The 27234-nt window shown below is 37.0% G+C and overlaps 1 protein-coding gene across 1 annotated transcript; it reads right to left on the bottom strand.

The window, feature by feature from the left end:
* Positions 1 to 7091: 7091 nt before the first annotated feature.
* On the bottom strand, positions 7092 to 25817 carry LOC116126020 (transcription factor ABORTED MICROSPORES-like). Its single transcript, XM_031411716.1, has 12 exons — positions 25631 to 25817; positions 25367 to 25562; positions 24847 to 25193; positions 23038 to 23250; positions 11522 to 11606; positions 8864 to 9046; positions 8678 to 8759; positions 8459 to 8527; positions 8037 to 8351; positions 7661 to 7945; positions 7385 to 7561; positions 7092 to 7295 (listed from the first exon to the last, which is right to left on the bottom strand). The coding sequence occupies exons 1-12, from the start codon at positions 25815 to 25817 to the stop codon at positions 7092 to 7094; spliced, it is 2343 nt and encodes a 780-aa protein (XP_031267576.1).
* Positions 25818 to 27234: the final 1417 nt, after the last annotated feature.

Here is a 27234-nt window from a genome sequence, read left to right as displayed (position 1 = left end):
GTATATTCAGTATATTGTAAGGTTGTCCTATTAGCCAATTTATACAATTTTGTAAATGTAAAGAAGGAAAATAATGAATACAAAAATCCCTGTAATTGTTCAGTTAATCACATGAATTAAGTTGATCGATTGAAACTTTGATCACTCTTTAATCTCAACCAGTAGAGATCAAGGGAAATAAGTAATAAAGGCATTACATATTTCGTCACTCTCTCTCAAGTTTGTGGTTTGTAGATATCAAAAGCTCCAAGCTTGCTAAGTAAATACGAATGTTGTCTGCTACATAATGACTTTGTGAAGATGTTTGCTGGTTGTTCTGAAGTACGAATATGTAAAGTCTTGATTACCCCTTCTTGTATTTTGTTCCTGACAAAGTGCCAATCAATTTCTATATGTTTCATTCTTTCATGGAATATTGGATTTGATGCTATGTCATTTGTAGCCTTGTTCTCACAGTATAAAAGAACCGGCTTACTTACTTGTACTTCTAGGTCCTTTAATAATCTTAGAATCTAGATGATCTCACATGTTGTTTTTGCCATGACTCTGTATTCTGCCTCTGTTGAAGAAAGAGATATTGTCGATTGTTTCTTTGTTTTCCAAGAAATAAGAGCTCCCCCTAGCTTGATGCAGAATCATGCAAGTGATTTTCTTGTCATTGGACATGTGGCCCAGTCTGAGTCACAATGAGCTATGATATCCAAACCTTTGTCTCGAGGAAGGAGGAGACCTAAGCTAGGACATCCTTTTAAGTATTTCAAAACCTTTATCACAGCAAGTATGTGAGATTATTTAGGCCCATGCATGGACTGACTAAGGATGTGGACCGCATAACTGATGTCTGGGCGAGTCATGGTGAGGTAGATTACTCGCCCAACAAGTCTTTAATAGTTTGTGGGGTCTTGAAGAGGTGGATTAATTTCAATAGATGATGTCCCATTGTCGTATTCTTAAGTAGTCAATTTGATGTTTTGTTATACTAGAATAATACTTGGCTTGCATCCTGATAGCCCAGAATTAGAAATCAGTTCCAAGACATATATCCTTTGGCTGAGAGATATTTTTGCCAGGGATCTTGCAATTTTGATTCCTAGGAAATATTTTGGTTCTCCCAGATCTTTAATTTGGAATTGTCTGTTGAGATATTCTTTCAAGGATTTGATGCCTACTTCATCATTTCCTGTAATAAGAATGTAATCTACATAGATAATTAGAGCAATAAAGTTTTTACCTTTGTGCCAGGTGAATAGTATAAAGTCGTGTCTGGACTAAACAAATCCTATGCCAATGAGAGCTTTGCTGAATTTCTCATTCCATTGCCGAGATGCTTGTTTTAGGACATAAAGGGATTTTCGTAGACGACATACTGTATTCTCTCCCTGTTTGTGAATGCTTGGAGGAAGATCCATATAAATTTCTTCATGAAGATCACCATGAAGGAAGGCATTGTGAACATCTATTTGATGGAGAGGCCAGTCATGAATGGAAGCTATTGTAAGGAAAGTACGCACGGTGACATGTTTGGCTACTGGTGAGACTATCTCTTGATAATCAAAGCCCTCAAGCTGAGTGAAGCCTTTAGCCACCAATAGAGCTTTGTAACGTTCAATGGATCAATCAGCACGATGTTTGACTTTGTAAACCCGTTTACAACCAATAGGTTTTCTGTCAGAGGGACAAGGCATTAGATCCCAAGTATGATTTTGAGTCAGATCAGTAAGTTTATCAGCCATTGTTTGACACTAATGAGAGTATTGAACAACATGTGAGCAACTAGTGGGTTCTCGATTGGCAGAGATGTGATTGATATAGACTCTGTGTATAAGAGAGAGACAATCATAACTCACATAACTTACATAATTGGGGGTAGGATATAATGTAACCGAGGAATCTAAAATAATGGGACATTCATAATTTGCTATCCAGATTGGTGGCCGAGTCTGACGAGTTCTACAGCGGGTGGGAATAACTGGAATAGTGGATCCTAGTGTGGAAACAGCTGGAATAAGAGATCCTAGTAGGGAACTAGTAGTAGGCATTTGAATAGGTGTTTCTTCCTGAGGATCATTAGTGGCCACTATATCAGAATCAGAGGTAGTGGGGTTAGGTTGAGGAACCGAACGAACCGGTATCATAGTAAATAGAGGATCCTGTTGCATATTATCTTTAGGAACCAATCTGGGTGATGTAGATGTAGTAATGTCGTTTTTGGCAAACGGAAAAGTGTCTTCATGAAACACAACATCTCTGGAGATCAAGAACTTGTTTTCAACTAGATCATATAGCCTGTAACCTTTCTGAAGCGTAGGATATCCCATAAATATACAGCGGGTGGCCCGGGTACCAAATTTGTCATCGGAGCCAAGGGTGGTAGCATAACAAAGAGAGCCAAATACTTGGAGGTGGTCAAGAGCTGGTGGCTTCTTGAATAGTATCTCATAAGGAGTCTTACCATGAAGAACTTTATTTGGCATGTGGTTGATAAGTTATGTGGCTGTGATCACACAATCTCTCCAAAAGGAAGTGGGTATGTGGGCTCTGTGTTTGAAAGCATAGGCTACTTCAAGTAGATGGCAGTGTTTTCTTTCGACGACCCCATTTTGTTATGATTTATATGTGCAAGAGCTTTCATGTAGAATGCCAATAGATAAAAATGGAGATGAACAATTATAATTAAAGAAATCCCTAGCATTGTCGGTTTTAACTCTTTGGACAAAAGTATGAAATTGGGTGGTGACCATGGACAAATGTTGTTTAATGTGAGTAAGTGTTTGGGTTTTGGATTGCATGAGGAATGTCCATGTGCCCTGAGAAAAGTCATCGACAATAGTGAGGAAAAATCTGGATCCATCATGATTTGGGGTATGCCAGGGACCCTAAATATCAAGATGGATTAAAGCAAAAGGTTGGGTTGTAGTGGAAGTGCTATGCGGAAAGGTAATGTGGGCTTGTTTAGCTAATGGACATATAGGACACTAAGGTTGAGGGATAGTTGCACTGTGACCTAATCTTTGATGAAGAATAAAAGAATTTTTATTAATTATCGTATTACAATTGGAAATTTCATTTAGATTACAAGGAGGAAAATTTTTAGTAGACTCAGTAGGTGTCCAGTAGTATAGACCTCTATTGACTTTACCCAAGCCTATCAGTTTTTCAGTTGAAGGGTCCTGAAATTTACATGTGCAAGGACAAAACTCTACAGTGCAACTATTATCTTCACATATTTTGGATACTAAGATGAGGTTAAAATGAAATGCAGGAACACATAACACATTTTAAGTGATAAAGTGGTAGATAATTGGATGGTCCCTATATGAGTGGTTGGGGTGATATTCCTGTTCGACATAAGAGGTAGTGGAAATAGTGGTAAAAAAATTTGGGGGACAAATTATGTAATCTTTAGCCCCTAAATCAATAATTTACATATCAGTTGTGAGTAAATTAAAATGGTAAGAGGTACCTACGTAAGATGTGGTGGGAGCAGTTGGGACATTGTTCAACAATTGGAGCACTTAGTTATATTGTTTCGGATTGACAGTGGGTGCTGACTGATTTCCAAGAGAATCAACTTGGAAAGAAGAAGAATTGTCATTTCTGTCATTGTTGTTGGAATCCGGACGACCATGTAATCTCCAGCAATGGTCCTGATCATGATTTCTTCTTTTGTAATAATCACAATACAATTGGTTTTTATGGGATCTTGAATTTCTCAACTCGTTTGACCCATTTCCAAATCCATTTGACTTGTTTGACCAATAAGTTGACCTGTTTGACCCATGGCGTGACGTGGCACAATTGGAGCCGTGAGATGTGTTTAAAAACGTGATGAGTTTTTGACCGTCAGATCGCGAGATTGAATCTGAGCTCTTCATCTCGCATATATAAGAGAAAGATTTTCACTTTCATTTTGCCCTAGCTGTTGTTGATCACCATTCTCTCTCAACTCTGCCAGTGCCATTGAATCTAGTGGTGTTCTGTTAGATTCAACTGGTATTGGCTTTCATCTTGCACTGCCAGTTGAAAACTATGGCGGAGAGAGGGTGGTGGAGACATGGGTAATACCTATGTCCTAAAAGAAAGAAAACCATCATATAATCCGAGCAAAAAATGCGACAATCGATCGTGATCTCGCATTCTGTAGTACTGATTAAGTGTTTTCAGTGGCCCCTAAAGAGTTTCTTCGGCAGTGTCTAACTCATTCCAAACGACAGAGAGTCGATTGAAAAAAGTGGTGACTGAGTTATTCCCTTGCTTGAGTTCAATGAGGCATTACCAGAGAGTGAAGGTTTTGGCGAGATCTAACTTCCATTCATCTTCTTGATGTTAGCCCAGATATCGGTGGCCAATTCTGTCGGTGGGAGCCTAACCGTGACCTTTGACAAAAGACAATTGCTGATCCATGATCGGACCAGCATATTACAATGATTCCAGTGGTGTTGAAGATGAGGTTGCGACGATGGTTGAAAAGCCCCATCAAGAAATGAATATTTGTCTTTCGTGATGAGGGCTCGTCGGAAATTGCAAGACCAGGAGGCATAGTTGTTTGATCCGGTTGGGGTTTGTTTGATGAGGACTAATTCATGTCCATCGAAGACTGGCGAGAAAAGAACATCGCCTGGTTTAGGGCAATTGTTCTCGGCGGTTGGAACAATTTGAGATGGATACGAGTAGGGATTTGGATTTGAACCCGATGTAGGAAAGGAATCCGGGTTGTAACCTAGTATTCCAAGAGAGGCTGGGTCAGGCGTTGAATGGGCTGTGTGCGCTTCAATTGTATGGGTTGTAGTAGGCATAGATTGAGTGTTTGGGCTGGAGCTGTGTGGATTGTCTATGGTGATTGGGATGTTTGTATTAATTGGGTCATCTGGGTTTTTTGTAGTTGTATTTGGGTTGATTTCCATGCTAAAGGGTAATGGTTTTTTTTTTTTTTTTTTTTTTTATTGTTTGCAAGGACAAAGAGAAAGAAGCTAAGTTGATAGGCAAACAGAAGCTTTTAGCTAAGCTCTAATACCATGTAAGGAATTGAGATAGAGACAAAAAGAAGGATAAAGAGAAGCAGTTCAAGATAATGACACTACCAGAGTATGCCCAAGAGAAAAGAAAAGATAAGAATCTTGTATATTCAGTATATTGTAAGGCTATACAATTGGCTAATTTATACAATTTTGTAAATGTAAAGAAGGAAAGTAATAAATACAAAAATCCTTGTAATTGTTCAATCAATCACATGAATTAAGTTGATTGATTGAAACTTTAATCACTCATTAATCTCAGCCAACAGAGATCAAGGGAAATCAGTAATAAAGGCATTCCATATTTCGTCAATTTGGATTGGATGAAGAAAGATGTTCTTATTTGATATTTGTATTTGTTCATTTGGATTAAAATTTCAAAATTTAATTAAATACATTTGGTGTAAAACATTTTATGTTTGATTAAAATTTGAGGAAGTTTGGAAGAAATATTGCAAGTTTAATTAACATTTTATGTTTAATTAAAAGGTTATGTTGGAAATTTGGGTTTACAGTTGGGTACACAGTGACCGAACTAAAATTTTGGGTACTTACATATTCTGATATTTCATAATCTGGTTCGGTTATCAGGTACTATTGTTAAACTACCCGAATATTCGGTTTGGGTAGAGAAATGATACATTCGGGTCAGGTACACGGTTTTGCCCAGCCCTAGTTATTTTTACCCTTTTAAATATTTATTTGTTGTTATGAATCTAGCTCCGTTTGTTTCATTATTTTCACCATATCCTATCCTAACGTATTATCGTATCCAATCATATCAAAATACATATTTGTTTTAATATTCATAATTCAATTCAAAATCCAATCATATTCTATTCAACTCAAAACATTTAACAATTACTTTTCTCAATAAAAGTTTATAAATTAACATTAACAAAAACACTCTCACCCACCCAACTATTGCCGACAGCCAACCACTACCTAGCAGTGGTGGCTAGCTGCCGACAATAGTTGCGTGGGTGAGTGGGAGTGTTTTTATCAATTTATAAACTTTTATTGTAGAGGGTGTTTAGTTTAAATTAACAATTCTAGGGGGTTTAAAATAATCTAGGGGTGCGTTTGGCACATTATTTCTACTTATATTCCCAATCTTATTCCCCAAATATTGTTTGGCACATTATTTAAGAAATATTAGTATATTTTTTAATTACTTTTAGACCCCTTAAGTTTATTAATTTCATTAAATACCCCTAGAAAAAAGTTTAAAAATTAACAAAAATACCCCTACCCACCCATACTTGCCAGTTTCCGGTAATCACTGTCGGTGGTAGCCAGAATCTGTCACAACAGCCTACACCATGACCTGAACTGGCCGGTAATTCACCGATCTGGCCGTCTGGACTTTTGCGGTTGTCGACGGCTAGATCTGGCCGTAGATCTGGTGTTTTCTGGCCAGATCTACCACGGATCTGGTCAGAAAAAGCCATATCCTGGTGGATCTGGCCGAAAAAGGCCATATCGACGCCCTACCCACCAGATCCTACTGGTCTGTGTCATAATGTAATTTTCGGCCAGATTCTAGCGGTGGTGGCCGGAATCTGGCACTGCAGGTGGTCGGGGTGTTTTTATCATTTTACAAAATTTTTATATATTGGGATGTTTAGTTAAATTAGCAAACCTAAGGGGTTTTTAGAAATTTTTAAATTTTACCTCGTAATACTCTCATATTCAATCGCCTAATATTATTCTCAAAATCCTATCTAAAATAATAAAACAAACAGACCCAAAGTTTACGTTATAAATATGAGGTGGTAAAAATATTTATGAAGAATAGGAAATTGAAGTTATAACGGAATAATTCACTATATAAATAAATTTGTGATGATAAAAATTATTTAAAAATGAGATTTCTTGAGCTTATTAATGAATTGGCATTACATCCGCCCTCCAGTTAATCAAAGGAAAATCCATTAAAAAAGATTGCATCAATTGCCCACAACCGTTCATAAAATCAGTGAAACCATTCCCTCCACTACCACCACCAAATCTAAACCGGGAACAAAAGCATTTTCCACTGTAGCCCCTCTTATTCTAACCATTACCATTATGTTTTTACTTGTGAAGGTGGTGGAAACTCATTTGGTGATTGTGAAGGTGGTGCTCTTGATGATGATGAGGAGGAGGATTATACTCCACTCCATTGATGCATTCTGAAGTTTTTGCAATCTCATGAGGCCATACTCTAGACGGGTTTCTTGTTAGCTCCAGCAATGAATCCCTCAGATGATCAGCTTGAACAATCTCGTTATCCATTTTCTGCCATCAAGAAGTTATAATAATCAGAACAATTAAAATAAAAAGAGTAGTTTTAATTTTGCTATCTAAAAACGTGTTCATAATTTTACCTTCACTTTGAAAACATTTGAAACAAGTCCCCTAAAACGGGTTATATTCGCATTTGTCACTTCCAGACCCAATGAATTCAAAGCTTCCATCAATTTTACAAATCCAGCAGGCTTGTATTCGCAAAACACTTTAACAAAGAACTCGTTACCATCTAATGGAGCCACTTCAACTTGCACCTTCAAATGTACATTTGTTCGATACAGTAAAATTAACATATTGAAAGTCTAATTTAAAAGAGGAAGAAGATATTATATTTAGATTTTACAGTACGTTACCTCCATTTGTTGTGTCTTGTCATTAGTGATTTCTAGGTCTTGATTCTGAACTTTAGGAAGAGTACTGCTATTACCTGAAGCAGTTGCACCCAAATGAAACCCACCACTTTGACTGAAAATTTCTGGCTTCACGATGTTGTGGTTAACATTCATGCTTGTATTATTGTTCTTGGCGCTCCCTTCATCATCTGAATTCTCCTCCAGTTCATCTTGAAGCTCTTTTATTTCCTTTAGCAAATCCTTTATAAAGTCTATTGCGTCACCAAGGATTGAAGCTTTATCCATCTGAAAACATCAAACATCAAATCATTCTATAATACTGATACAATTTATTGTTAGAAGATAAAAGATCAAATTAAAAGGAAGAATGGTTTACTTTTGAAATTTTCGGAACCAAAGCTCGAAGAGCATAAAGCCTGTCATTAAGTTTCTTCCTTCTTTTCCTCTCAGCTACAAGGTTTTTAGCTTGAGGTCCCTTCCCAGTTCTCCTCCGATACTTGGCATCATCCTCATCATCAATCTGGTCACTGCAATCCGAGATTGAATCTGACCGTCCATTTTCATGCACATTATTAACTGGTGAAGAGAAATTAGCATCCATGTTGCTTGTAGTAACCATTGCAGCTTCCTGCCCCATTGATATGCTGCATTGCGTTGTGATAAAATCAATCACATGTGGATCTTCAGGTACCTGAAAATATCATGCATCAGCGGTAGCACATACAACTGTCTAGTTAGGTTTCTCAAATTAATCTTATATGTTAGACAAAAAGAATAAGTGGAGAGGGCAGTGTATACTTCTTTAGTTGCTAACAGCTCAACCAATCCTCCCACCACTGGTATCAAGACCCTAGTCCAAACTGTTTCCTGAAAATTATCACAAGGAATGTAATGTTAGATCAATTTTTAAAGCGGGGAAATGTGCAACGGATGCACATAAATTCTGTGTTATATCAATAAGTATGAATGTTTTTAATAGGATATTAATATTTTCAAAATTAAAGGGAATTTATATACCTTCATAACATCTCCATGTGAGCTATTAGAGAAGTTTATCCAACTTGGATGGTTTGAAATCAAGGTCTGTGCATGATTAATCCTGAATAATTATGAGATCAAATAGCTAGTTATATAATTGAAATATATATATATATATATATAAGTAATTAAGAAAAGTTGATGAATATATATAAAAATATTTACCCGGAGTCTAGGGGAAAAGAAGAAGGAAGCTGAGAAAGAAGTTCACAAGATTCAGTTCTTGGATGCTGAATTATAACATCCCTACAAGGAAGAACCGGAGAAACTGGAAAATGAAGCTCTTCTCCGCCATTAATGTTGGTCATCTCAATTCCAGCACAACAACAATCCATCCACTCAATAAATCTAAGTGAAAAGAGATTGATATTAATAACGTAATGCATAAATTTAAATATAAATTAATATGCTGATTATAAACCATTTCATAAGGAAACTAATTAAATTCATAGCTTGTAAAATCGAAACAAAATCTATTTTATGCAATCCGAAGGGAATTAGGTAATCGCATTGTAGACTTGGAATACACACATCTACTTCGTATGCAAGCTGATAAGGCTGAGATAGTCCGAGCCAGATCAGAATGGCAGTCCAAACAAATAACACAAGTCACCACTAGATCTCACAACTTGTTCTCAAAACCACTTAACTTTAATTTGCTCTACAATTTGTTTGTTGCGAGTAAAACTTCTCAGGCTAAATATGCACATTTTTGCAAGTGCAATTATGTTTATTATATATGTTTGATGTACCGAGCTCTTTAAGTTTGCCATTTATGTAATGAAAAATGAAACTTATACAGAGATGTATTGTAAAAATAAACACCTAGCCTTTCCAACCACAACAAATCGACTCAACAGTAAACTTACTACAAATAAATTCCCAGACATATTTGTTTTAACAGAGGGCAACAAGAAACATTCATGGATCTTTTAATATAAATTCCATTTGGAATCTTAGCTGGACATAAGCATTTTAATTCTCAGTTAAAAATTCCTATACATCAGAATATTCACATGAGTAACTTGATGGTCAGAGTGATTTTTGTAAGTATCCTTCAATTTCCATACACTAGATTCATCAGTACATGTTACATCACACAGTATATAAGAAGCAAATTAATTTGGTCCCGACAGCAAAGGAAGAAATAATAAATTAAGGAAACTATATCAGTGGACCTATTTTGGATTTTACAGTTTCGCTTTCCTTCGTGACAGAGGAAAATACAACTGCTGATTGTGCTGTGTATTTATCTGTCTATCAGATTTTTATGTAAAGGCAAGGAAACTGAAATTGGGCAGCCCTCTACAGTTTTTGATAAAAGAGTGCATTCGCACTACTGGAGGTTGTCGTGGTAAAACATTTTAAAGTGTAGAGCACTTTGAAGCTCAAAGATCCTTTTGGTCTTGGTTGATTAAACTTTTTGTGGCCACGTCCATTGCTATTCTAGTTCTATTGATACGTAAGTCATTGAATCTGCAATTGACTAAATGTGAAGGAATTTAGAGAAGAATAATATATTTTTCTATTGTCAAAGAGAATGATGACTGAAAGTGAATAGTTATAGTTGTTAGAGGGGAATCCGGCGGTTGATAATATTGTATAAATTAAATTTAAATATCAATAATTCCACTGCTTCATTCTACTGGGATGCTATTCGTTGCACCTTCATTAGAAAGGCTAAATGTGAAGGTGACAAAGGGTGTTATTAATGACATTTTTCCAAGACACAGAATCCTTCTTTCTGCTTGGGGGTCTTATCAAGCTCCTGGAGCAAGTACTGCAGATCTTCCAGGTCAGCCAAAATCACTATTGACTTGGCACTTCTAATGCTACAGAAACTCTTCAAATAATTCAATCATTAGTCCCAAAAACAACTAATACTAAACTTAAGGAGGGATACGCAACTTGCTCTGGCATATGATAATGCCATTGTGACCTTGGTGATGCTCAACAACACTTGAACACGGTGATCCAATGGGTGTCAATTTCTCAGCTTCAGCTTCCATGGATGAAGCCGGCGATTGTGATGATAATTAAAAGGCTCCCAGCGGATCCTCCAGTCCTGAAGGGCAACCAGGATCTAAATAACATTTGTAGTATTATTTTGGTTATTGCTAACCTTATACCCCGATGAAACGTGTTTGTTTCTAACAAATTGCTTTAGTCACGGTGGCAGTGTATCCATCAAGTATGGATTTCAACACAGATACTATTTAATAAAGTTTTAAAAGCAGTTTGCAGTCAATAACTTCAAATATTTTTTTCTCTATGTGCAGACTCCACCTAGTCATTCACTTAGCAGTAAAATTTTTGGAGTATTACCCATATGATCATTGATCCTAGAGAAGCACATTGTGTTCACCAGATAAGTTAATATCTCATAACACATTGGATCAGCATCAGCCTTAATATGAATAACTTTGGAGAGCAAAAGTGTAAGCAAGCATATTTTATTGAACATATGGATATAAGGGCCCAGGGACCAATATCTTTCATCAACATAGTTCAATTTATAATCTAAAAACATTCCAAAAGCTATATGTGAAAAGAACAGACAGAAGTGAGGGGTATCCAATTATTCTCTTATATTAGATTTACAGCATAATGTTATTTCACCATCATCAGCATTACATTTATATGTTTCCCAATCTTATTCAAGATGATGGACCTAATATCCAAAGATAACAAAGCAATACAGTTTGACTGAATTACCAGTACAATTCAGAACGCAAAGTAGTATGTTGTAGTCTATCACAAGAACTTTATCCAAATGGGACAGGAACAGTTTGCAAATTCAACATGCGCAGGATGAGCACATACTCTGCAACACCCTCTGTGCTCTCAAAGGTAGATTCAAAGATATGAGTGAAACCTTGATGCAGATTCTCAATACTCACTCCGTCCCCTGTTGCAACACATAACAAAATGGCAAAAGGGTCAATCTTTTTGAACTCAGGCACCAAACCCCACTAAATTATGGTTTTAAACATCGCCATTTTCCAGAAAGTGTGTAGATCCAGAGAAGTATATTATAAGCGTAATTTGTTAAACGCTATGAGGCAGCAATACTACTTACATGAGCCACCAGGTCTCAAGCTTTGCATCAAAACCTGCTTATGTAAAGGTTAAGAGACAATAACTCGAGGTTTGGTAAATTCTTCACAGAATGTAAGTGCCCTGCTTTTGAATCCCAGAAAGAGTATTCTAATCTTTCAATAAGGCGCCATCAAAAACACCAAAGCAGGATTTCCAAAACTCGAAAAACCACATAACCCATAAAAACAATAGCTAAACAAGATCGCATATTGAGTGTTTATCATATTACCATTGAAAAGACTTCATGTTCGGAGTTTGACGAGATTGCATACCTTGATGAGCTGTCAATTTGATCTGATTTTACCTCGTCTTTGAACCTAGCGAGTAACACGTGCTTCACCACTCCTTTAGCCTCTTCCATCCAAAACTCTCTGGCGCTCTAAATCTCCCTACCTTTGTCGCTCCTATACGGATATTTTCAGCCCAACTCACCCCGAACATATTTTTATTCATACATATATGATGTAGACTTGTCATACACTTGTATATAAGAAAAGACTTGACGTTTCAAGATAATTTATTTGACGACTTATGGAACACAGTGCTTATTGCATTAAAATAATAAAATTTCTCAAGGATAATAAGGTGTAAATGATTTGGTGTAGAAATGGTAGTGGGACGTGGACATTATTTTAAGGTCCAAAATTTTATTCGAATCTCTCAACCGCATTAAAAAAAAAAAAAAAATAGCGTCACAATCCAATCTCAAAAGATGATGAAGAATAACAAAAACAAATATGGGAACAGCCTTAATAATACACAATATGCCAGTAAAAGAACCCGTTGATGTAATCCATGACTCATAAACCTTACAAATATAATTTATTGATTTCTTCAACAACATCTTTTATGTCTTCTTTGTTCATCCGTGAAACAAGATCCTGGTAAAAGTAACCCTAATAGTTAAAAGGTTTCATCTGGTCACAAAAAGAGAGGTAGTAATCTTTTTTGTAATGCATGTATTGGATTACTTAAGGAACTTAATTTGAGGAAATTCTTTATAAATTATAATGATTGTTGGGGATAAAATACCCTAGCCCAAATCATAAAGTCTGACTGAAAGCTCAAATAAACGGGTCAGGAATCCCAACAAGGGTCTAGAATTTAAAAATATTGAAAATGGGCCAGATTAAGGTTTGGGATGTCTGTGGCCCAAACCCGAGAAGTCTGTCCCAAGGGAAAGCGGTCCAAGCTGATAAAACATTTTCATTAACTTTCTCTAGACAGCTCGTAATTAATTAAACGAAACCCATTACGAGTTACCACGTCGTGTTTGTGAGAGAGAGTTAATAAGAAGCGTTTTTCAACGTATATTACCCATCAATTAAGTGGAGTAAGTGACGGACACATGGCACACAGAAGACGATGATCGTCAACCACCTATGATATGTTTGCTTCCAATTATAAGATAACTTCCACTCCCTATTTCTTAGGAGATTAACTTCTCACTATCTCATCGTTCCAATTAAGAACATGACCACCAGCCACCATGCTTGGCACCACGATGCCACCAGAATTCATGGCCAAACACCCTATAAACACTCCACATGATCTCAAAGGATAGATTAATAAACTCCCCCAGGGGGCTAAGGGTAAAAGACTTAGTTCTAAAGAATCACGAATTACATAATTTTTCTCTCTGTTTTACTACTCTTTTTATTTTATTTATTTTATTGTGTATATGACTTAAGCATCGAGGGGCTCAGCTAGTGTAAAAGACTTAGTTTCAAGAGTCACAAATTTCATCATTTTTTCTCTCCGTTTTGTTACCTTTTTTATTTCATATTGTTAAGGTCAAAAAATGTCATCGGTCTCAATAGACCCAAAAACGAAACACCTTTAACGGAGCTCAGAGCAATATCCAATTCTGATTGGGCCCACCACAAAAATCCATTTATTGGGTTCGCTCATTACACCTACCAAGTTATTCACTGATTACCCCTCAATGCGGCCCCAATTTACTTAGGCCTCATCGATCCATTTGGGCCCAGGTCCATTGATCCAAGATCACCTATTGACCTACGTTTTTACTTAAACCTCACGGTGAGAACTGGGGGTTTTAAGGTTGTATATGATGAATTGTGAGAGGGTAGGCCTCTGCTTATATAGCAGTTTGTAGGTCTTCGAATCCTAGTAGGACTATGAGTCTTTGGTGGTTGAGGTTATGAATAGGAAGTTGTTAATTCCCTTACCTTAGTAGAAAAGGGATCCATACAGTCTAAGATACAGATCCTAGATGAATTATGATAATAATGGTCTCTTCGAAGAATTCGATAGTACCAAAATTGGAAGTAGTTCGATTCTGTTTCCTGAAGTGGTGGACAAAATCGAAACCGCACAGTGCCAATTTCACCAATTTTGAATCAGAAACACCTCGATAGAGATGCAATGGTAGGCCCCCATGACCAGGCCCAGGCCCGGACCCATTAAGGGGATGGCAGGTAATGCCTAGGCTCGGTCCGACAGGCTTTTTATAACCCTAGTCCCAACCCATGTTAATTTCTACAATTTATTTTCTCATTGGCAATCTTTGATATATATTTCTTTGTCATTCATATTAACTTAATTAATAGTATCTCTTGCTCTAATCCCTATTTTTTGCATGCATAGATTATATGATGGGCAGTAGATCTTGAGTTTGACTAAAATCGCAATAATTATTATTATAAATTCGTTTCAAAATCATAATCAAATAAAATAAAATCTAATTATTTTTTTTTATGATAACTTAAACCTGAATGACATTTTTATTTTATTTATTTGGAAAATAAATGGAATGCAATTTAACATCATCAAATAAAATTTCATTCTTGGACAAAGATAGGACTAAACTTAATTTTGATAATTCATAATGCATATATCATTGAAATTAATTAATTGAAGAATGACGAGTATCAATTGTTGCTTCTAGGGAGAGGAAATTGCATGATGAACGCCGTTTTATGTCCGTACAAACCAGTCTGCAAATGCAAGAAGCTGTGTATCCTCAATGCATACGTAAACAGATTTCAAGATTTTATCGGCTAATTAACTAGAATAATTTTCTTACCAACTTGACTTCATTTGTGAATCTGTACTTAAAAACCGTAATATTTTTGAAAGAGAAAAAAAAAAGAATATATATATATTAGTCCAAAGAAATTCATTTCCTTAAATATATTTAGTTTTTATTTCGATGAGATATTTTCCCTACTTACTACTTAACGGAAGTTTATATCTTACCCCCCTCGAAATTTAAATCTTAATCGGAAGTTTAGAACCTAACACATGTTGGGGAAGTTTATTTTGGCAATTATTTGAGATTAGTAATTAATTAAAAAACATATGATTCTATTTGGCCGAGCTTATGAAAATTAGCATCTGTCGCGAGCCTTTTCACTAGTTTTTTTTTGGGTTTCTTGTTGCGATTAGAGTGGTAATTGTTAGAGTTGATTGAACGGGATTTGGAGTACTCTAAGGTTGAGGATTGTTTTTGAGTGATTTTGTGTTGATTGATTGAACCCCCTAGCCGTTTTCCATACCGCCGACGACTCACCAACCTTTCCCCTGCACTTTGCCCACTAGGTGTCGAAGTATGTGGCAACGAACACCCAACCTACGTGCACAACATGTGAGTCCAAAACATAGTTATGGTTAAAACAATTCGTACAAAACTGATTCAAAGAGAAGAGAAGAGATTACTTACTGTACCAAAATGCCAAATGCAGCAGCTGATTTATCTTCAATTAGGTGCTTAAGTGAGAGAAGAGAAAAAGATCTTGATTGTACCTAGCTCCCAAATCGATTTACTGGCCGGTTTTGATGACAGAAGTGTTTTGAGGAATTGGATTTAGATAACTTTTTTTTTTTTTTCACGGGGACTCGTGGGTATACCCGGCCCACCCGCCAAAAAAAAAGGGTAGATCCAAGTAAAATAAAAAGGGTCTATAATGGTAGACCCGTACCCTATATTATTTTGATGGGTATGAGTTCACCCACAGTATGGACCCATTTTGCCAGGTGATATGTAGGACTAAGGCATCTCCAAATGACTCTTATATGACCTAAACTTTTTATTATAAGAGTCTATCCTAAAAACAAGAGTGCACATACTCTTATCTTTAAAATATAAATTAGATAGTGAGTTTGACTCTCCACATTAAAGAGTCAAATTTCACTCTCTATCCTAATTTAATTAATAAACACAATTTCTATGCATTTTATTTATTAATCTCTCTCTCCCATTAATCTCTTTCTTAATAAATCACTTTCTTAAAATAAAGAGCATATTCATTAAATTTAAAGAGTCTATTGGATTTGAATAAAAATTATGTTCTTTATATTTAAAAATTAATAAAAAGCTCTTTATTTATATAAATATGTTTTTCAAAATAAGAGACACTATTGAAGATGCTCTAATTAAGGTAAGCCTTTGTATGGTTTTACAAACCATGCGGGACTTTCACAAGCTGACAAAAGGAGTCTATTTCTAACATATACAAATTTTTAAATACTCAAATATATCTAAGGATACTACACCACTCAAATTTCACCAAATGTTTGAAAGAAAAAAGCGAGAAAATTGAATTTAATTAGGTAATGTCCTTTGTAGAAAAGTTTATATTTAACAAAATTTTGGTTGGTTTTAACAATTACAACCTTATGTTATAAATCCCTGAACTTTGAAGAATAACATCTTGATAGTTGATATTTGATTTGCATGTAACAAAGAAACATATAAACATTAAATTAATATCATAAGGTATTGAAAACTTTCCTAATTACATTACTTTTTGTTGTTCCTTATAAGTTTTCCAAAGGAAATTTGGTCTTGAAATGATTGAAGTTTTGCGATAGTGATTATATTTAAGTATTGAACTAATTTCTATTTTTGCATGATTTCTTTTATTTGATTATCGATATTTTCCCAAGAATATAATTTATTTCCTATTTGACGTTTATACTAAGATATTTTTTTGCCATATTTGGCTTGGCATTACCTTTGATGGCATCATAATATAAAACACCAGATGGTGGTCAGTTATATAGGAATGTGGATAATATTATACTTGTAAGATGTATACACACAGTCTCTACTTAATCAATATCAAAAATTCTTACAGCTTTTCTCCTTTTAATTATTCTTTTGAGTTTCTGATCCGAATTGCATCTTTGCTTTCTCTTTAGCTTTCACAACATATGATATATGATTCTCTGAGACCACGATAATTTTCCCAAGAATTTGACAGCTATTCGCAAGTGTACGAAATCGTGCAAGTAATAAAGCTCGAGTAAACGATTGTCGAATCTCAAGGGAACTACCTACCAAGTACCAAACTATTATATTCTATTGCTATTTGATTAACTGAATTTAAAAGAATGAATTAATGAAAAGTAAACAACTAAAAACTAAATAAATGCAAATTTTATAAATACTTTGATAAAAGATCAATAGACAAACCTAGGGCATAGATTTCGCACCAATTTATCCTATGCATTGACATTTGTTGTTAACCTAATTAAGCGTATTTTAAAAGCCAAATCTCCTAATTTCCACTAACTCTCTCTCGAGAAATTAGCAAATAACTCTTAAGCACACCCAAGTTATCTCTAAGTTGGATTTAGGAGCTGAGAGATCATTAGTTCTATAGAATTTCCGGAGCCTCACAGATCGCGGTACCTATTTCTAGCGTTCGCTCAATCTATGGTTTATTACCTAAGACAATCAGTTTCATCTCTCGATCTCAACCCAATCCATGATCATTTAACTCTCGGGCCCTTGAGAATTGAAAGCATTACACACGATAATAAAACTTAGAATTCATGCTCAAAAAAAATCACATCGACATCAATACATGTTCATAAATTGGGCTATATCTGTAGCCCTAGAAAAGAATTAGTTCATAATGAAAATAACAAACCATCATTCTATTCAATGACATCAGTTCAAGAAAGAAAAAGTAAAACTTCTCTAATCGGTGAACGAGAGCTCCCAGGTCCCGATCTCCAACTTGGTAGCCATCTCTTCCTCCTTCAAAGTCCTTTAATTTCTTAAAAACTCTCTTTTATATCCCTCGGTTGTCTTGGCCTACTAGGAAAAGATTAGAAAGCTTAGCCATTCAGATTCGGATTAGGGTAATGATTAACACAAACCCGTGACCCATCACCGCGGTGATAAAATGGTCGCATGGTGATCGTTCTTTCTGTCCAAAGCATCTGTAACCTTCAGAATTAGATGAAGTCATCAACACGAACATTGTAGCTCTCTGAATAAGCTTTCCAACGCCACCAGATATTGCAAATTCAGACTTTGATAACTTAGTATTTATGATAGAAACATTGAGACATACTCATGATGAAGATTTCCAGATTTTCCGTACACTCTTCGACGTGCACAACTCCCTCTTTTCGACCCTGATTCTTGTGCCGTTTGTCCCTACGCATCGTGAATCCTATCGACTCATCCTTTTCCCTTCACAACCTGTTTAAACCTGAAAACACTCAACATGCACCCGTGATCCCATAATAGTTATTATGAAACAAATAATCCAAATTTCACTTTTAAACACATTTTTCCATAAATAAACCAATTAAATTACTAACAAAATATAAATTCAAGCTCTTATCACAACCCTCAACCAGCTTTTTGCTAGTCCTAGCAAAATAAGCGATAAAATAAGTCTCTATGCTTGACAGAAAACAACTAATTAAAAACCTAAATCTAACTATCTTAAACACTTTCGTAGATTGACACGATTGCATTAGCATATGCAACAAGCCTTTAACCCCTAGGTGGCCCTAGTTGGACGAGTTGTAGTCTCGGACGGTTTCCAACGATGATACCCACAAACACCATACTAAACGTATCCTAAACTCCAAAAGTACACAAACACAACCATTAAAAAAAAATCATTAACAAAAAGTCTTGGATCAATTCATAAAGACGTCTCAAAAATTGCATATACACGAAACAATAGATTAATTAAAAATCACCTAAACTCATAGACAATGCAAACATCAATTTCATTTTTGTTATCAACCCTAGAACATCCATACATCCACAAACCATTAGTCTACAAACTCGATGGTGTTATGCACAACATTCATGAACAAAATTTTTGATCTTAGTATTCGGGTTATGACTTATGCGAATCATGAAATCAACTCAATAGGCTCACTTTTCACATCACTCTCCACTAATGTAGAATTCACATCACCTTGGATCAATAGGTCTTTATAAAGGTTGTAAGTTAGCTGGGGTAGGATTCATGAAAGAACGGAAAGAGAAATTAACAACAATTACATTAAGAGACTAAATTTTCATTCACTCTATTACACAACACTTCTCTTTTTCACTCGGTCGCTTCCCAGTCCTTATTGAGCTCTTTCTTTTGACAGTGATAACCACTCAATTTCATAATTCCCAATCTCACAATGCTTTTTCAATGCCTAATTTTTTTTTTTTTTTTTAACTTAGAAATAAGAGGCAGAAATATGCACATCCCCACTAATCTTACAACACTCCACACCCCCCACAAGTTCTTCGCACACGTGGGTTGTGACAACCACACTTCCTTACCAAAACTCGTAATAAGCTTGAAGAAACAATAAAGTCTCTTAAGGCTAACATGGGTAGGATTGTATTTTAGGCTCATAATCAGGATAGGGTAAAAATTAAGTTCAAAGAAAGAAAAACAGGCTAAATTGTGTTTAAAAGGCTCAAAGGGCTAACTAGTGACAACAATAACAAGGGTTGGCTTGAAATGTTCAGTCGGTCCAAAATAGCCTTAATCATTCCTAAGTGATGTGAATTTTGGATTTTGCCTTGAGTGATTTTCAAATGAGTTCTAGAGTTTGTTGAGATCACAATAAAATCATGAAAACTTTTAACATAACATGTCTCTAAGTAAGTGACTGAACCACTTTCAATCTACAGTTCACTAGGTCTCAACTCAATGTCATAATATTCACACTTATCCGAAAGCAACGGTAAAAATTAATGTCCTCATAGTTCTATGATTGCAATCACATTCCTATCAAGACAATTGATTACATCAAAGAGACAAAAATAAAAGCTCACAACCTAATAAAAGAATACCAGAGAAAAACTGCTCTCTAAATCCAAAAAAAATTCTGCTCAATTTAAGTTTTCTTAATTCCTACCCCCACCAATAAAATCAACATTGTCCCCAGTGTTAAGCGTAAGAATAAAAGAACGAAAACGTTACCGCATTCCTCAACAAATAAAGCGTCCAGTCGTATACACCAGTTATTTATCAAAACAGAAAAAACCACTAAACAGACCTGTCGGCCATCAGAGTTATGCAAAAAACAAGAATGGATAAAAAGAGCATGAACACAAAAAACAAAGAATAAAACAAAATAGACTAACAGTTCCAAAGACTCAAAGAACACAGTAGACAAAATGCAAGTACACCAAACAGAAAAATAAAATGTCAAAACAAATTGCATTGACAATAGTAATTCAAGCGCAACTGAACTCTCAAACTACTCCTCCATACTCTCCTCAGAGTCCTCATCAGGATCATCGCCTTGTCCTCATCCGCTAGGTACACAAAATCAGTCCATTCCACCCTGGTGCTGCTATCCTAGCATGGGCAGTTGCAATCTTTGCATCTTATGTTGCACCCTTATTTGCCCACTCATCCACGTCATCCAGGCTTCTTGGTGATTATTTTGAGTTTTCAACTGTTTGATGTCTTCATGGAGCTTCGACAATTGATCTCTTTGGAAAAGCTTCGTTGATGAAGTGCTTTGGCCCTAATACCTCTCCTCTGCCCCCACTGGTTAAATTTTGCAGAAATTGCATGGTAAGACACACGTAAATTTTGTTAGACCGTGTTCACGGTCACAAATTAAACCTATACCGTAGTAGCGCGTAACAGGGTCGAATCCACAGAGAGCAAGACTAATGACCTAATGTATATTTGAGTTAACGAAAGAAATTGACAGAATGATTGATTAAAACTAAAGAAACTAATTACTTGCAGGAAATTAAAAGCATTAAATAAATTGCTAACTAAACAACAATATTAAAACGTTGTCGCTAGCTACGGTTCGTTTGACTCAAGACCACCTCTCACAATTCCTCTCCTCGCTCTTCAATTTCCTAAACCTACAAGGCTAGGCAAATCAATAAAAATATCTCCAGCAATCTAGAATTAATCTATCCTGTCTCCCTGTCGTCTTAGTTACAGATCGATTGGTTAAAGACTATCATCGACTAACCGAAAAACGCTAAACCTTTAAACACCACTAGTTGGTACAACGTTAACAAGTACAACCTATCAACCTGTATCATCCAATCAACTAATTCCACAATAAATGCATCCTAGTAGAATGTATTTAAACGACTACAACTTGATTGCAATCAGTACCGAAGCAATTTAAGTCATAATCAACATTCAATAATCTCAAACCACATTCAATTATGCAAAAATTATATATCAATAAACATTCTCAATGGACATTATCAATTCAACACGTCGAGTATCAGAAAATATAAAGTATCGCAAACAAACGAAACGAAACAATATAATCTGAATACAAGAAACTTAACCAAATATCCAACATTCGGCTCATCCAACTAGTCGAGAGCTGATGAGGAGATTAGTGAGTCAATCTCGATCTTGCCTACACCGTAACGGACAACGGGAACTTAGCCGCTCATGGTGGTGATGACGGAGGCTGAAACAGTGAAACAGCTGATCATGGCGAAGAGGAGGTAACCGACAGCGATATGATGCGAAGAAGGGCCGAAACGACCAACGACGCTCGAAATACGAACAGCCGCAGTTCGCCGGAAAACGTTAATTTTCCGGTGGGTCTCCGGAAAACGGTGGCGAAATGGGATCCGAAGGTACCAATGGAAAGCTCTGGTGATGGGGAGTTCGATCAGGTCCTAGGGAGGTGAGAAGTCATCGAAAATGAGCAAGATCTGCCTGGAAAATGAAGAGGCGCGACGGTAAACCCGGATTTCGGCGGTTTTCGCCGTGGCTGAAGCTTGGAAATGCTAGATCCGGCTTGGGGATGAAGATCTACCGTTGGGGGCTGGAACGTCGCCGAAAAACTGCCAAAACTGCCGGGAAGACGAAACGCGCGGTGGTGGGAAGGCGAAGCGTCGCGGCAGCGCGTGTTTCACGGTGGTGGCTTGTGGTGGAGGCACGCCGCGGAAGATAAGGGTCGTCGGCCTGGAAGATGAACGTCGTCGGCCGGCGACCAATTCTGGTGGGGGCTAGGGTTTTGGTTGTTTGCGCGGCGTCCCCTTTTTCACGTGATCACCTGGAAGTTATACCCATTACGGCAAATATCCTTTGTCCCTGCATATTAAAAATGACAAAATCAACCCCAGATTATGACAATTTGACCCCTGAATGGCATAAATGACAACATTAACCCTAGAAAATAAATCACATCCTAAAATCAACTTACACAATCTCATTTCAATCCAAACATGCCAATGATAAGAAAAACTCAAAATATGATTTTTAAACATAAATTCATAATTTCTCTTAATTGTCTCAATATAACTTCAATTCAATAACACATAGGGTCTTTTTGTCACCAAAGTAGAGTCACTTTCATGACTCTAACAATGTTGCACCATGTCCCACTCATCCACATCATCCAGGCTTCTTGGTGATTCTGTTGCGTTTTCAACTATTTGATGTCTTCATGGAGCTTCGACAATGGATCTCTTTGGGAAACTTCGGTGATGAGATGCTTTGGCCTAGATACCTCTACTCTGCCCCCACTGGTTAAATTTTGCAGAAATTGCATGGTAAACACACGTCTTGCGAAATAAAAACCTCTTCAGCATTCAATGGCACTTCAGCTTCTTCACAATGCAGTGATCAGGTGAGGAAAGTAAAACCAGTCTTGGTACGCTTTGCTGAATGGGTGATCTCTTGAAAGTAATCTCATCTCACCCACATTCATTCCATCTTCTGCTGAATTGCAATATCAGAATCGCCCTGCTTAACTAACATGCTCATGTGCTGTATGGCATCAATCGAGCGCATACAAAATACAGCCACATGCGCGAAGTTGAGTTCAAGAACTTACTGTCAAAATGGATGTGTTCCCCAGCCGCAATACCATTAGTTTTCCCATCTGTCAAGAATTAATTACTGCGTCAAAATCCACTTGGTGCTTAAATGCGGCATAGGCGTCATCATCTAGCTCAACTTGCGGCAACCCATAAACCGATTAATAGCAGTTGCATTGAATATGCTCTTTACCTCTTACCATGTCCCCCTCAACGCTATCAGGAACGTTGGCATAGAACTCCTTTACCATAGAGGCAACAGCACGCCGGGGTTCTTTACAAAATTTCTCCCAACCCAGAGCTTGAATCACGCCAATTATTCCCTCAAAAGCTTCTGCAAATACCAGCCCTCTCTTCAATAAATCCACCCGGTTTCTTTGCAAAATCTCATATCTTTCCTGGGCAGCTGGACAACAAACCGGGTATCTCTAGAGGCCTTCCTTTTCCTTTGTCACTCCTATCACTTCCTGGTTTTCTTTGGATGCCATTATCACATTTCACTCTTAATCCAAATATTTCAATCACACCAATTTAATCTATTTTTTCAATCCTCAACGAAAATCACCACATTCCCACAACAACAACTGCGCTCCGTCAATCAAGCAACACTACACACAGATTCAATCACGAACACACTTAATCTTGTCCAATTTTCAATACTCAATAACATCAACAATAATCAACCCATACCCACAAACGACAACTGCGTTTCGTCAATCAACAACACTACACACAGATCAACACAACAGCAACTTAATCTCGTCCAATTTTCACACTTAACACAATCACAATAATCAACCCATACCGACAAATGACAACTGCCCTTCTTCAATCAAGCAATAATCACCAAAACAACTGCACAAATTTCACGAAATTCACACCATCTCTCCAAATTTTCAACAATCAACAAAGATCAACCACACCCACAAAACTCAAATCAATGGATTCCACTTTTCCAAATTAGAATGCAAAATGGTGAGAAACACTTACTTGAACCTTGTACTATCCAAATATGCCTTGAATTGATATGAATTTGATGAACTTTCGAACCCCCAATTTGCTTTTCGAAACCCTAACCTGATTTTTCGCAAATTCTCCCCTTGCTTCCTTAATCTGCGTAATGTGGGAATTTGAATTGTTAGTAAGCAATGAGTCAAATTGAAAGTGGGTTGAAGAAATTGTGAGGAATGAAAAAAATTTGGTGAAGAGCACTTATGGAAGAGATGATTCGTAATATGAAAAGTTTTAAGGAAAAAGGGACACAGGCTGATTTAAACGCGAAATCGCGTGGCCTGGTGCGATCGCTGCAACGATTTATGCGTCGCTGCGGCGATCGTTGTTATCGTCATGGCGTCGCTCTGAGTTCACCTCGCTGCGTATGAAATGCGTTGCTACGCAAGCTGATCAATCACAATTGGGTTCATTATACTCGTCATTCGCGCTCCTGTCAATGATAAAGTGTATCGCCGCGGCGATCGTAAGGTCTCTAATTTGTCCTGCGTGCGTTTGAACATCGCCTGAAAATATCCGAAAATTAGAAACATAACACATAAAACATAACACAAAAAAGAAGACATACGAAACAGAAACCTCATTACTCAAAAAAAAAAATTAAAAAAAGACAACCGAAATCAAAATATTGAGTTGCTCCCAAAGCGCTTGTTTAAAGTCTTAAGCTTGACTCATTTTCTGTCGTCAACTAGGATTCTGGAGAAGAATTGAAACCATCTCGTTGTCATTTCCATTCTCAATATAGGGTTTCAATCTTTGCCCATTGACTTTGAATGTTCCCTTCATCAGGTGGTTAAGCTCTATCGCCCCATGCAAAACACGCGATGAATGATGAATGGCTAGACCACCTTGAGCGCAATTTTCCTGGAAAAGTCGTAGTCCGAGTTGACCAACAGCACTTTTGTCATCTTCCTTGAATTCCTTGTTCACATGTGTTTGTCATGCCACTGCTTAGTTGTAAATCCGGTGCTTTTCTATGTTCTTGTGAAACCTCCTCTCATAGTGCAGTAAACGTTTGGCTCTAGCGGCTTGTAGACAAAATCAGAAACTTTACTGCCCAACCACGACTTGTGCTCTAACTCCACCAGCAAGTGACAAGCTTTTCCGTAAACCATCCAGGGTGACATTCCTATTGGTGTTTTGAATGTCGTCCTATACGCCCATAGTGCATCATCAAGTTTAGTTGCCCATCCTTTCGAGAGTGTAGTGAAAACCACCATCACTGGTAATGGCTCTTGGCGTGCCAAACCTTGAAAGATATTTTTCTTTATAAACTTGATAACGACACAAGCATCATTTGTTGGCATGCAGCACCTTCCACCCACTTCGACACATAATCTACAGCAACCAAAATGAAACAGTTAGAAAACAAAGAAGGAAAAGGTCCCATAAAATCTATCCCCCAAACATCAAACAATTCTACTTCTAGGATATTATTTAAAGGCATGGCATTTCTTCTAGAATATTCCCACTCGTTGACTCATCACAACTCATAACAAAACGAAAAGCACTTTAAAAAGATTAGGCCAAAAAATCCTGATTGAAGAACTTTTGCGGCGGTTTTTGTCGAACCAAAATGACCACCAACTTCCATTGAATACAGTGACAAAGTATATTCGTCATCTCTTCTCTGGCACACATCTTCTATAATCTGCTCAGCGCCATGCTTGTACAAAAATGGATCCTCCCAGAAGTAGTACTTTAAATCTGCAAAAAATTTCTTTCGTCTCTGGAGTTCATTCCAGGGGGCATAACCTTTCGCGCCAAATAATTACAATGTCCGCAACCATGGTCCTTCTTGAATAGCAAACAATTGCTCATCTGGGAAGTATTCTTTGATTGGCTTTTCTTCCTCTCGAACTTCTTCATTGGACTCCAACCGGATAAATGATCAGCCACTTGATTTTCCGTTCCTTTCTTGTCCTTGATCTTCAAGTTGAATTCCTGTAAAGCAATACCCATCGCAATAATCTTGGCTTGGAGTCCCGTTTTGCTAGGAGTACTTCAATGCAGCATGGTTAGTTGACACGATGACCTTGGTACCTAGCAAATGGAATGAAATTTATCAATAGAAAACACTACTGCTAAAATTCTTTCTCAGTAGTGGCATAATTCAGCTGAGGTCCCATTAAAGTCTTACTGGCATAATAAATCACATACAAGAACCGCCCCTACCCCCCCCCCCTAGCATATCACTCGCATCACACATGAGTTCAAGGTAATTCCCAACGGGCGCAACAATAATGGAGCAGAAATAATTTTTTCTTAATGCATCTAAACACTCTTGACTGAATAAAAAAGGAACATCTTTAGCTAATAATCACAAAGAGGTTTAGAGATTTTAGAAAAATCTTATATGAATCTCCTATAAAAGCCTGCATGCCCAGGAAGCTCTTGACAGCCTTCACTAAATTTGGAGGTGGTAGTTTCTCAATGACTTCAATCTTCACTCGATCCACTCAATGTCGTTCGCTGATATCCGATGACCTAACACGATCCCATCTCGTACCATGAAATGACTTTCCCAATTGAGCACCAAGTTAGTGTCAACACATCTCTGCAAAACATTAGACATTAGTTAACACACTCATCAAAAGAATTTTCAAAAACAGAAAAATCATCCATGAAACTTCAATGGACTTCTCAACCTATCAGAAAAAATTGAATCATGCAACGTTAAAAGTTGTAGGAGCTTTTACAAGCCAAAAGGCATTCTTCGATAGGCGAATGGTCCGTATGGCCGTGAAAGTAGTATTCTCTTGATCTTCTCGACGCTATGGCAATTTGGTTGTAGCCTAAATATCTATCAAGGAAATAGTAGACTCATGCCCGCTAACCTCTCTAACATTGATCGATGATGGCAATGGAAAATGATCCTTACGAGTCGGAATCGTTTGCGGTAGTCAATACATACCCCATCCCGGACCATTCGCATTGGAATCACTCATTATTATCATTGGCCACTGTCCTCCCCTTTCTTTGGAATCACCACTTATAGCACCATCCGAATGGGATATATTATTCCTGCATCTAAAAGCTTCAACACCTCCTTCTTGACCACTTCTTGCATTGACGGATTCAATCTTCTCTGTGGTTGGACAATAGGCTTGTAACTTTCCTCCATTAAGATCTTTATGTGTGAGTTGAAGACTGATACCTTTGATATCCGCAATTGTCCATCCAATGGCCTTCTTGTATTTTCCAAATACCAGCAACTTTTTCTTCCTCTACAACACTCAAAGAACATTAATATGACTTTTACCCTCTTCTAAAAATGCATCACCTTAGAGGAGATGAGTTTGCTTGAGCTCAATGTGTAGGCGCCTTGTGTATCGGTAAGATGACTGAGACTCCACGGCTCCAATTCTTGATCAATTTA

This window comes from Pistacia vera, unplaced genomic scaffold (assembly GCF_008641045.1).
Source record: "Pistacia vera cultivar Batoury unplaced genomic scaffold, PisVer_v2 Contig174, whole genome shotgun sequence".
Classification (NCBI taxonomy): Eukaryota; Viridiplantae; Streptophyta; class Magnoliopsida; order Sapindales; family Anacardiaceae; genus Pistacia; species Pistacia vera.
The sequence above is the reverse complement of the archived record's forward strand: the minus strand, read 5'-3'. Positions and strand labels throughout refer to the sequence as shown.

What these genes read in the sequence shown, in the direction of transcription:
- LOC116126020 (XM_031411716.1), bottom strand. Translation starts at nt 25,817, where the DNA reads ATGGGTATTGCTTTACAGGAATTCAACTTGAAGATCAAGGACAAGAAA. An exon ending in CACATGGAGATGTTATGAAG is followed by an intron (nt 8,528 to 8,677) that starts GTATATAAATTC and finishes GATAATTTTCAG; the next exon opens with GAAACAGTTTGGACTAGGGT. An exon ending in ACAAGACACAACAAATGGAG is followed by an intron (nt 7,562 to 7,660) that starts GTAACGTACTGT and finishes GTACATTTGAAG; the next exon opens with GTGCAAGTTGAAGTGGCTCC.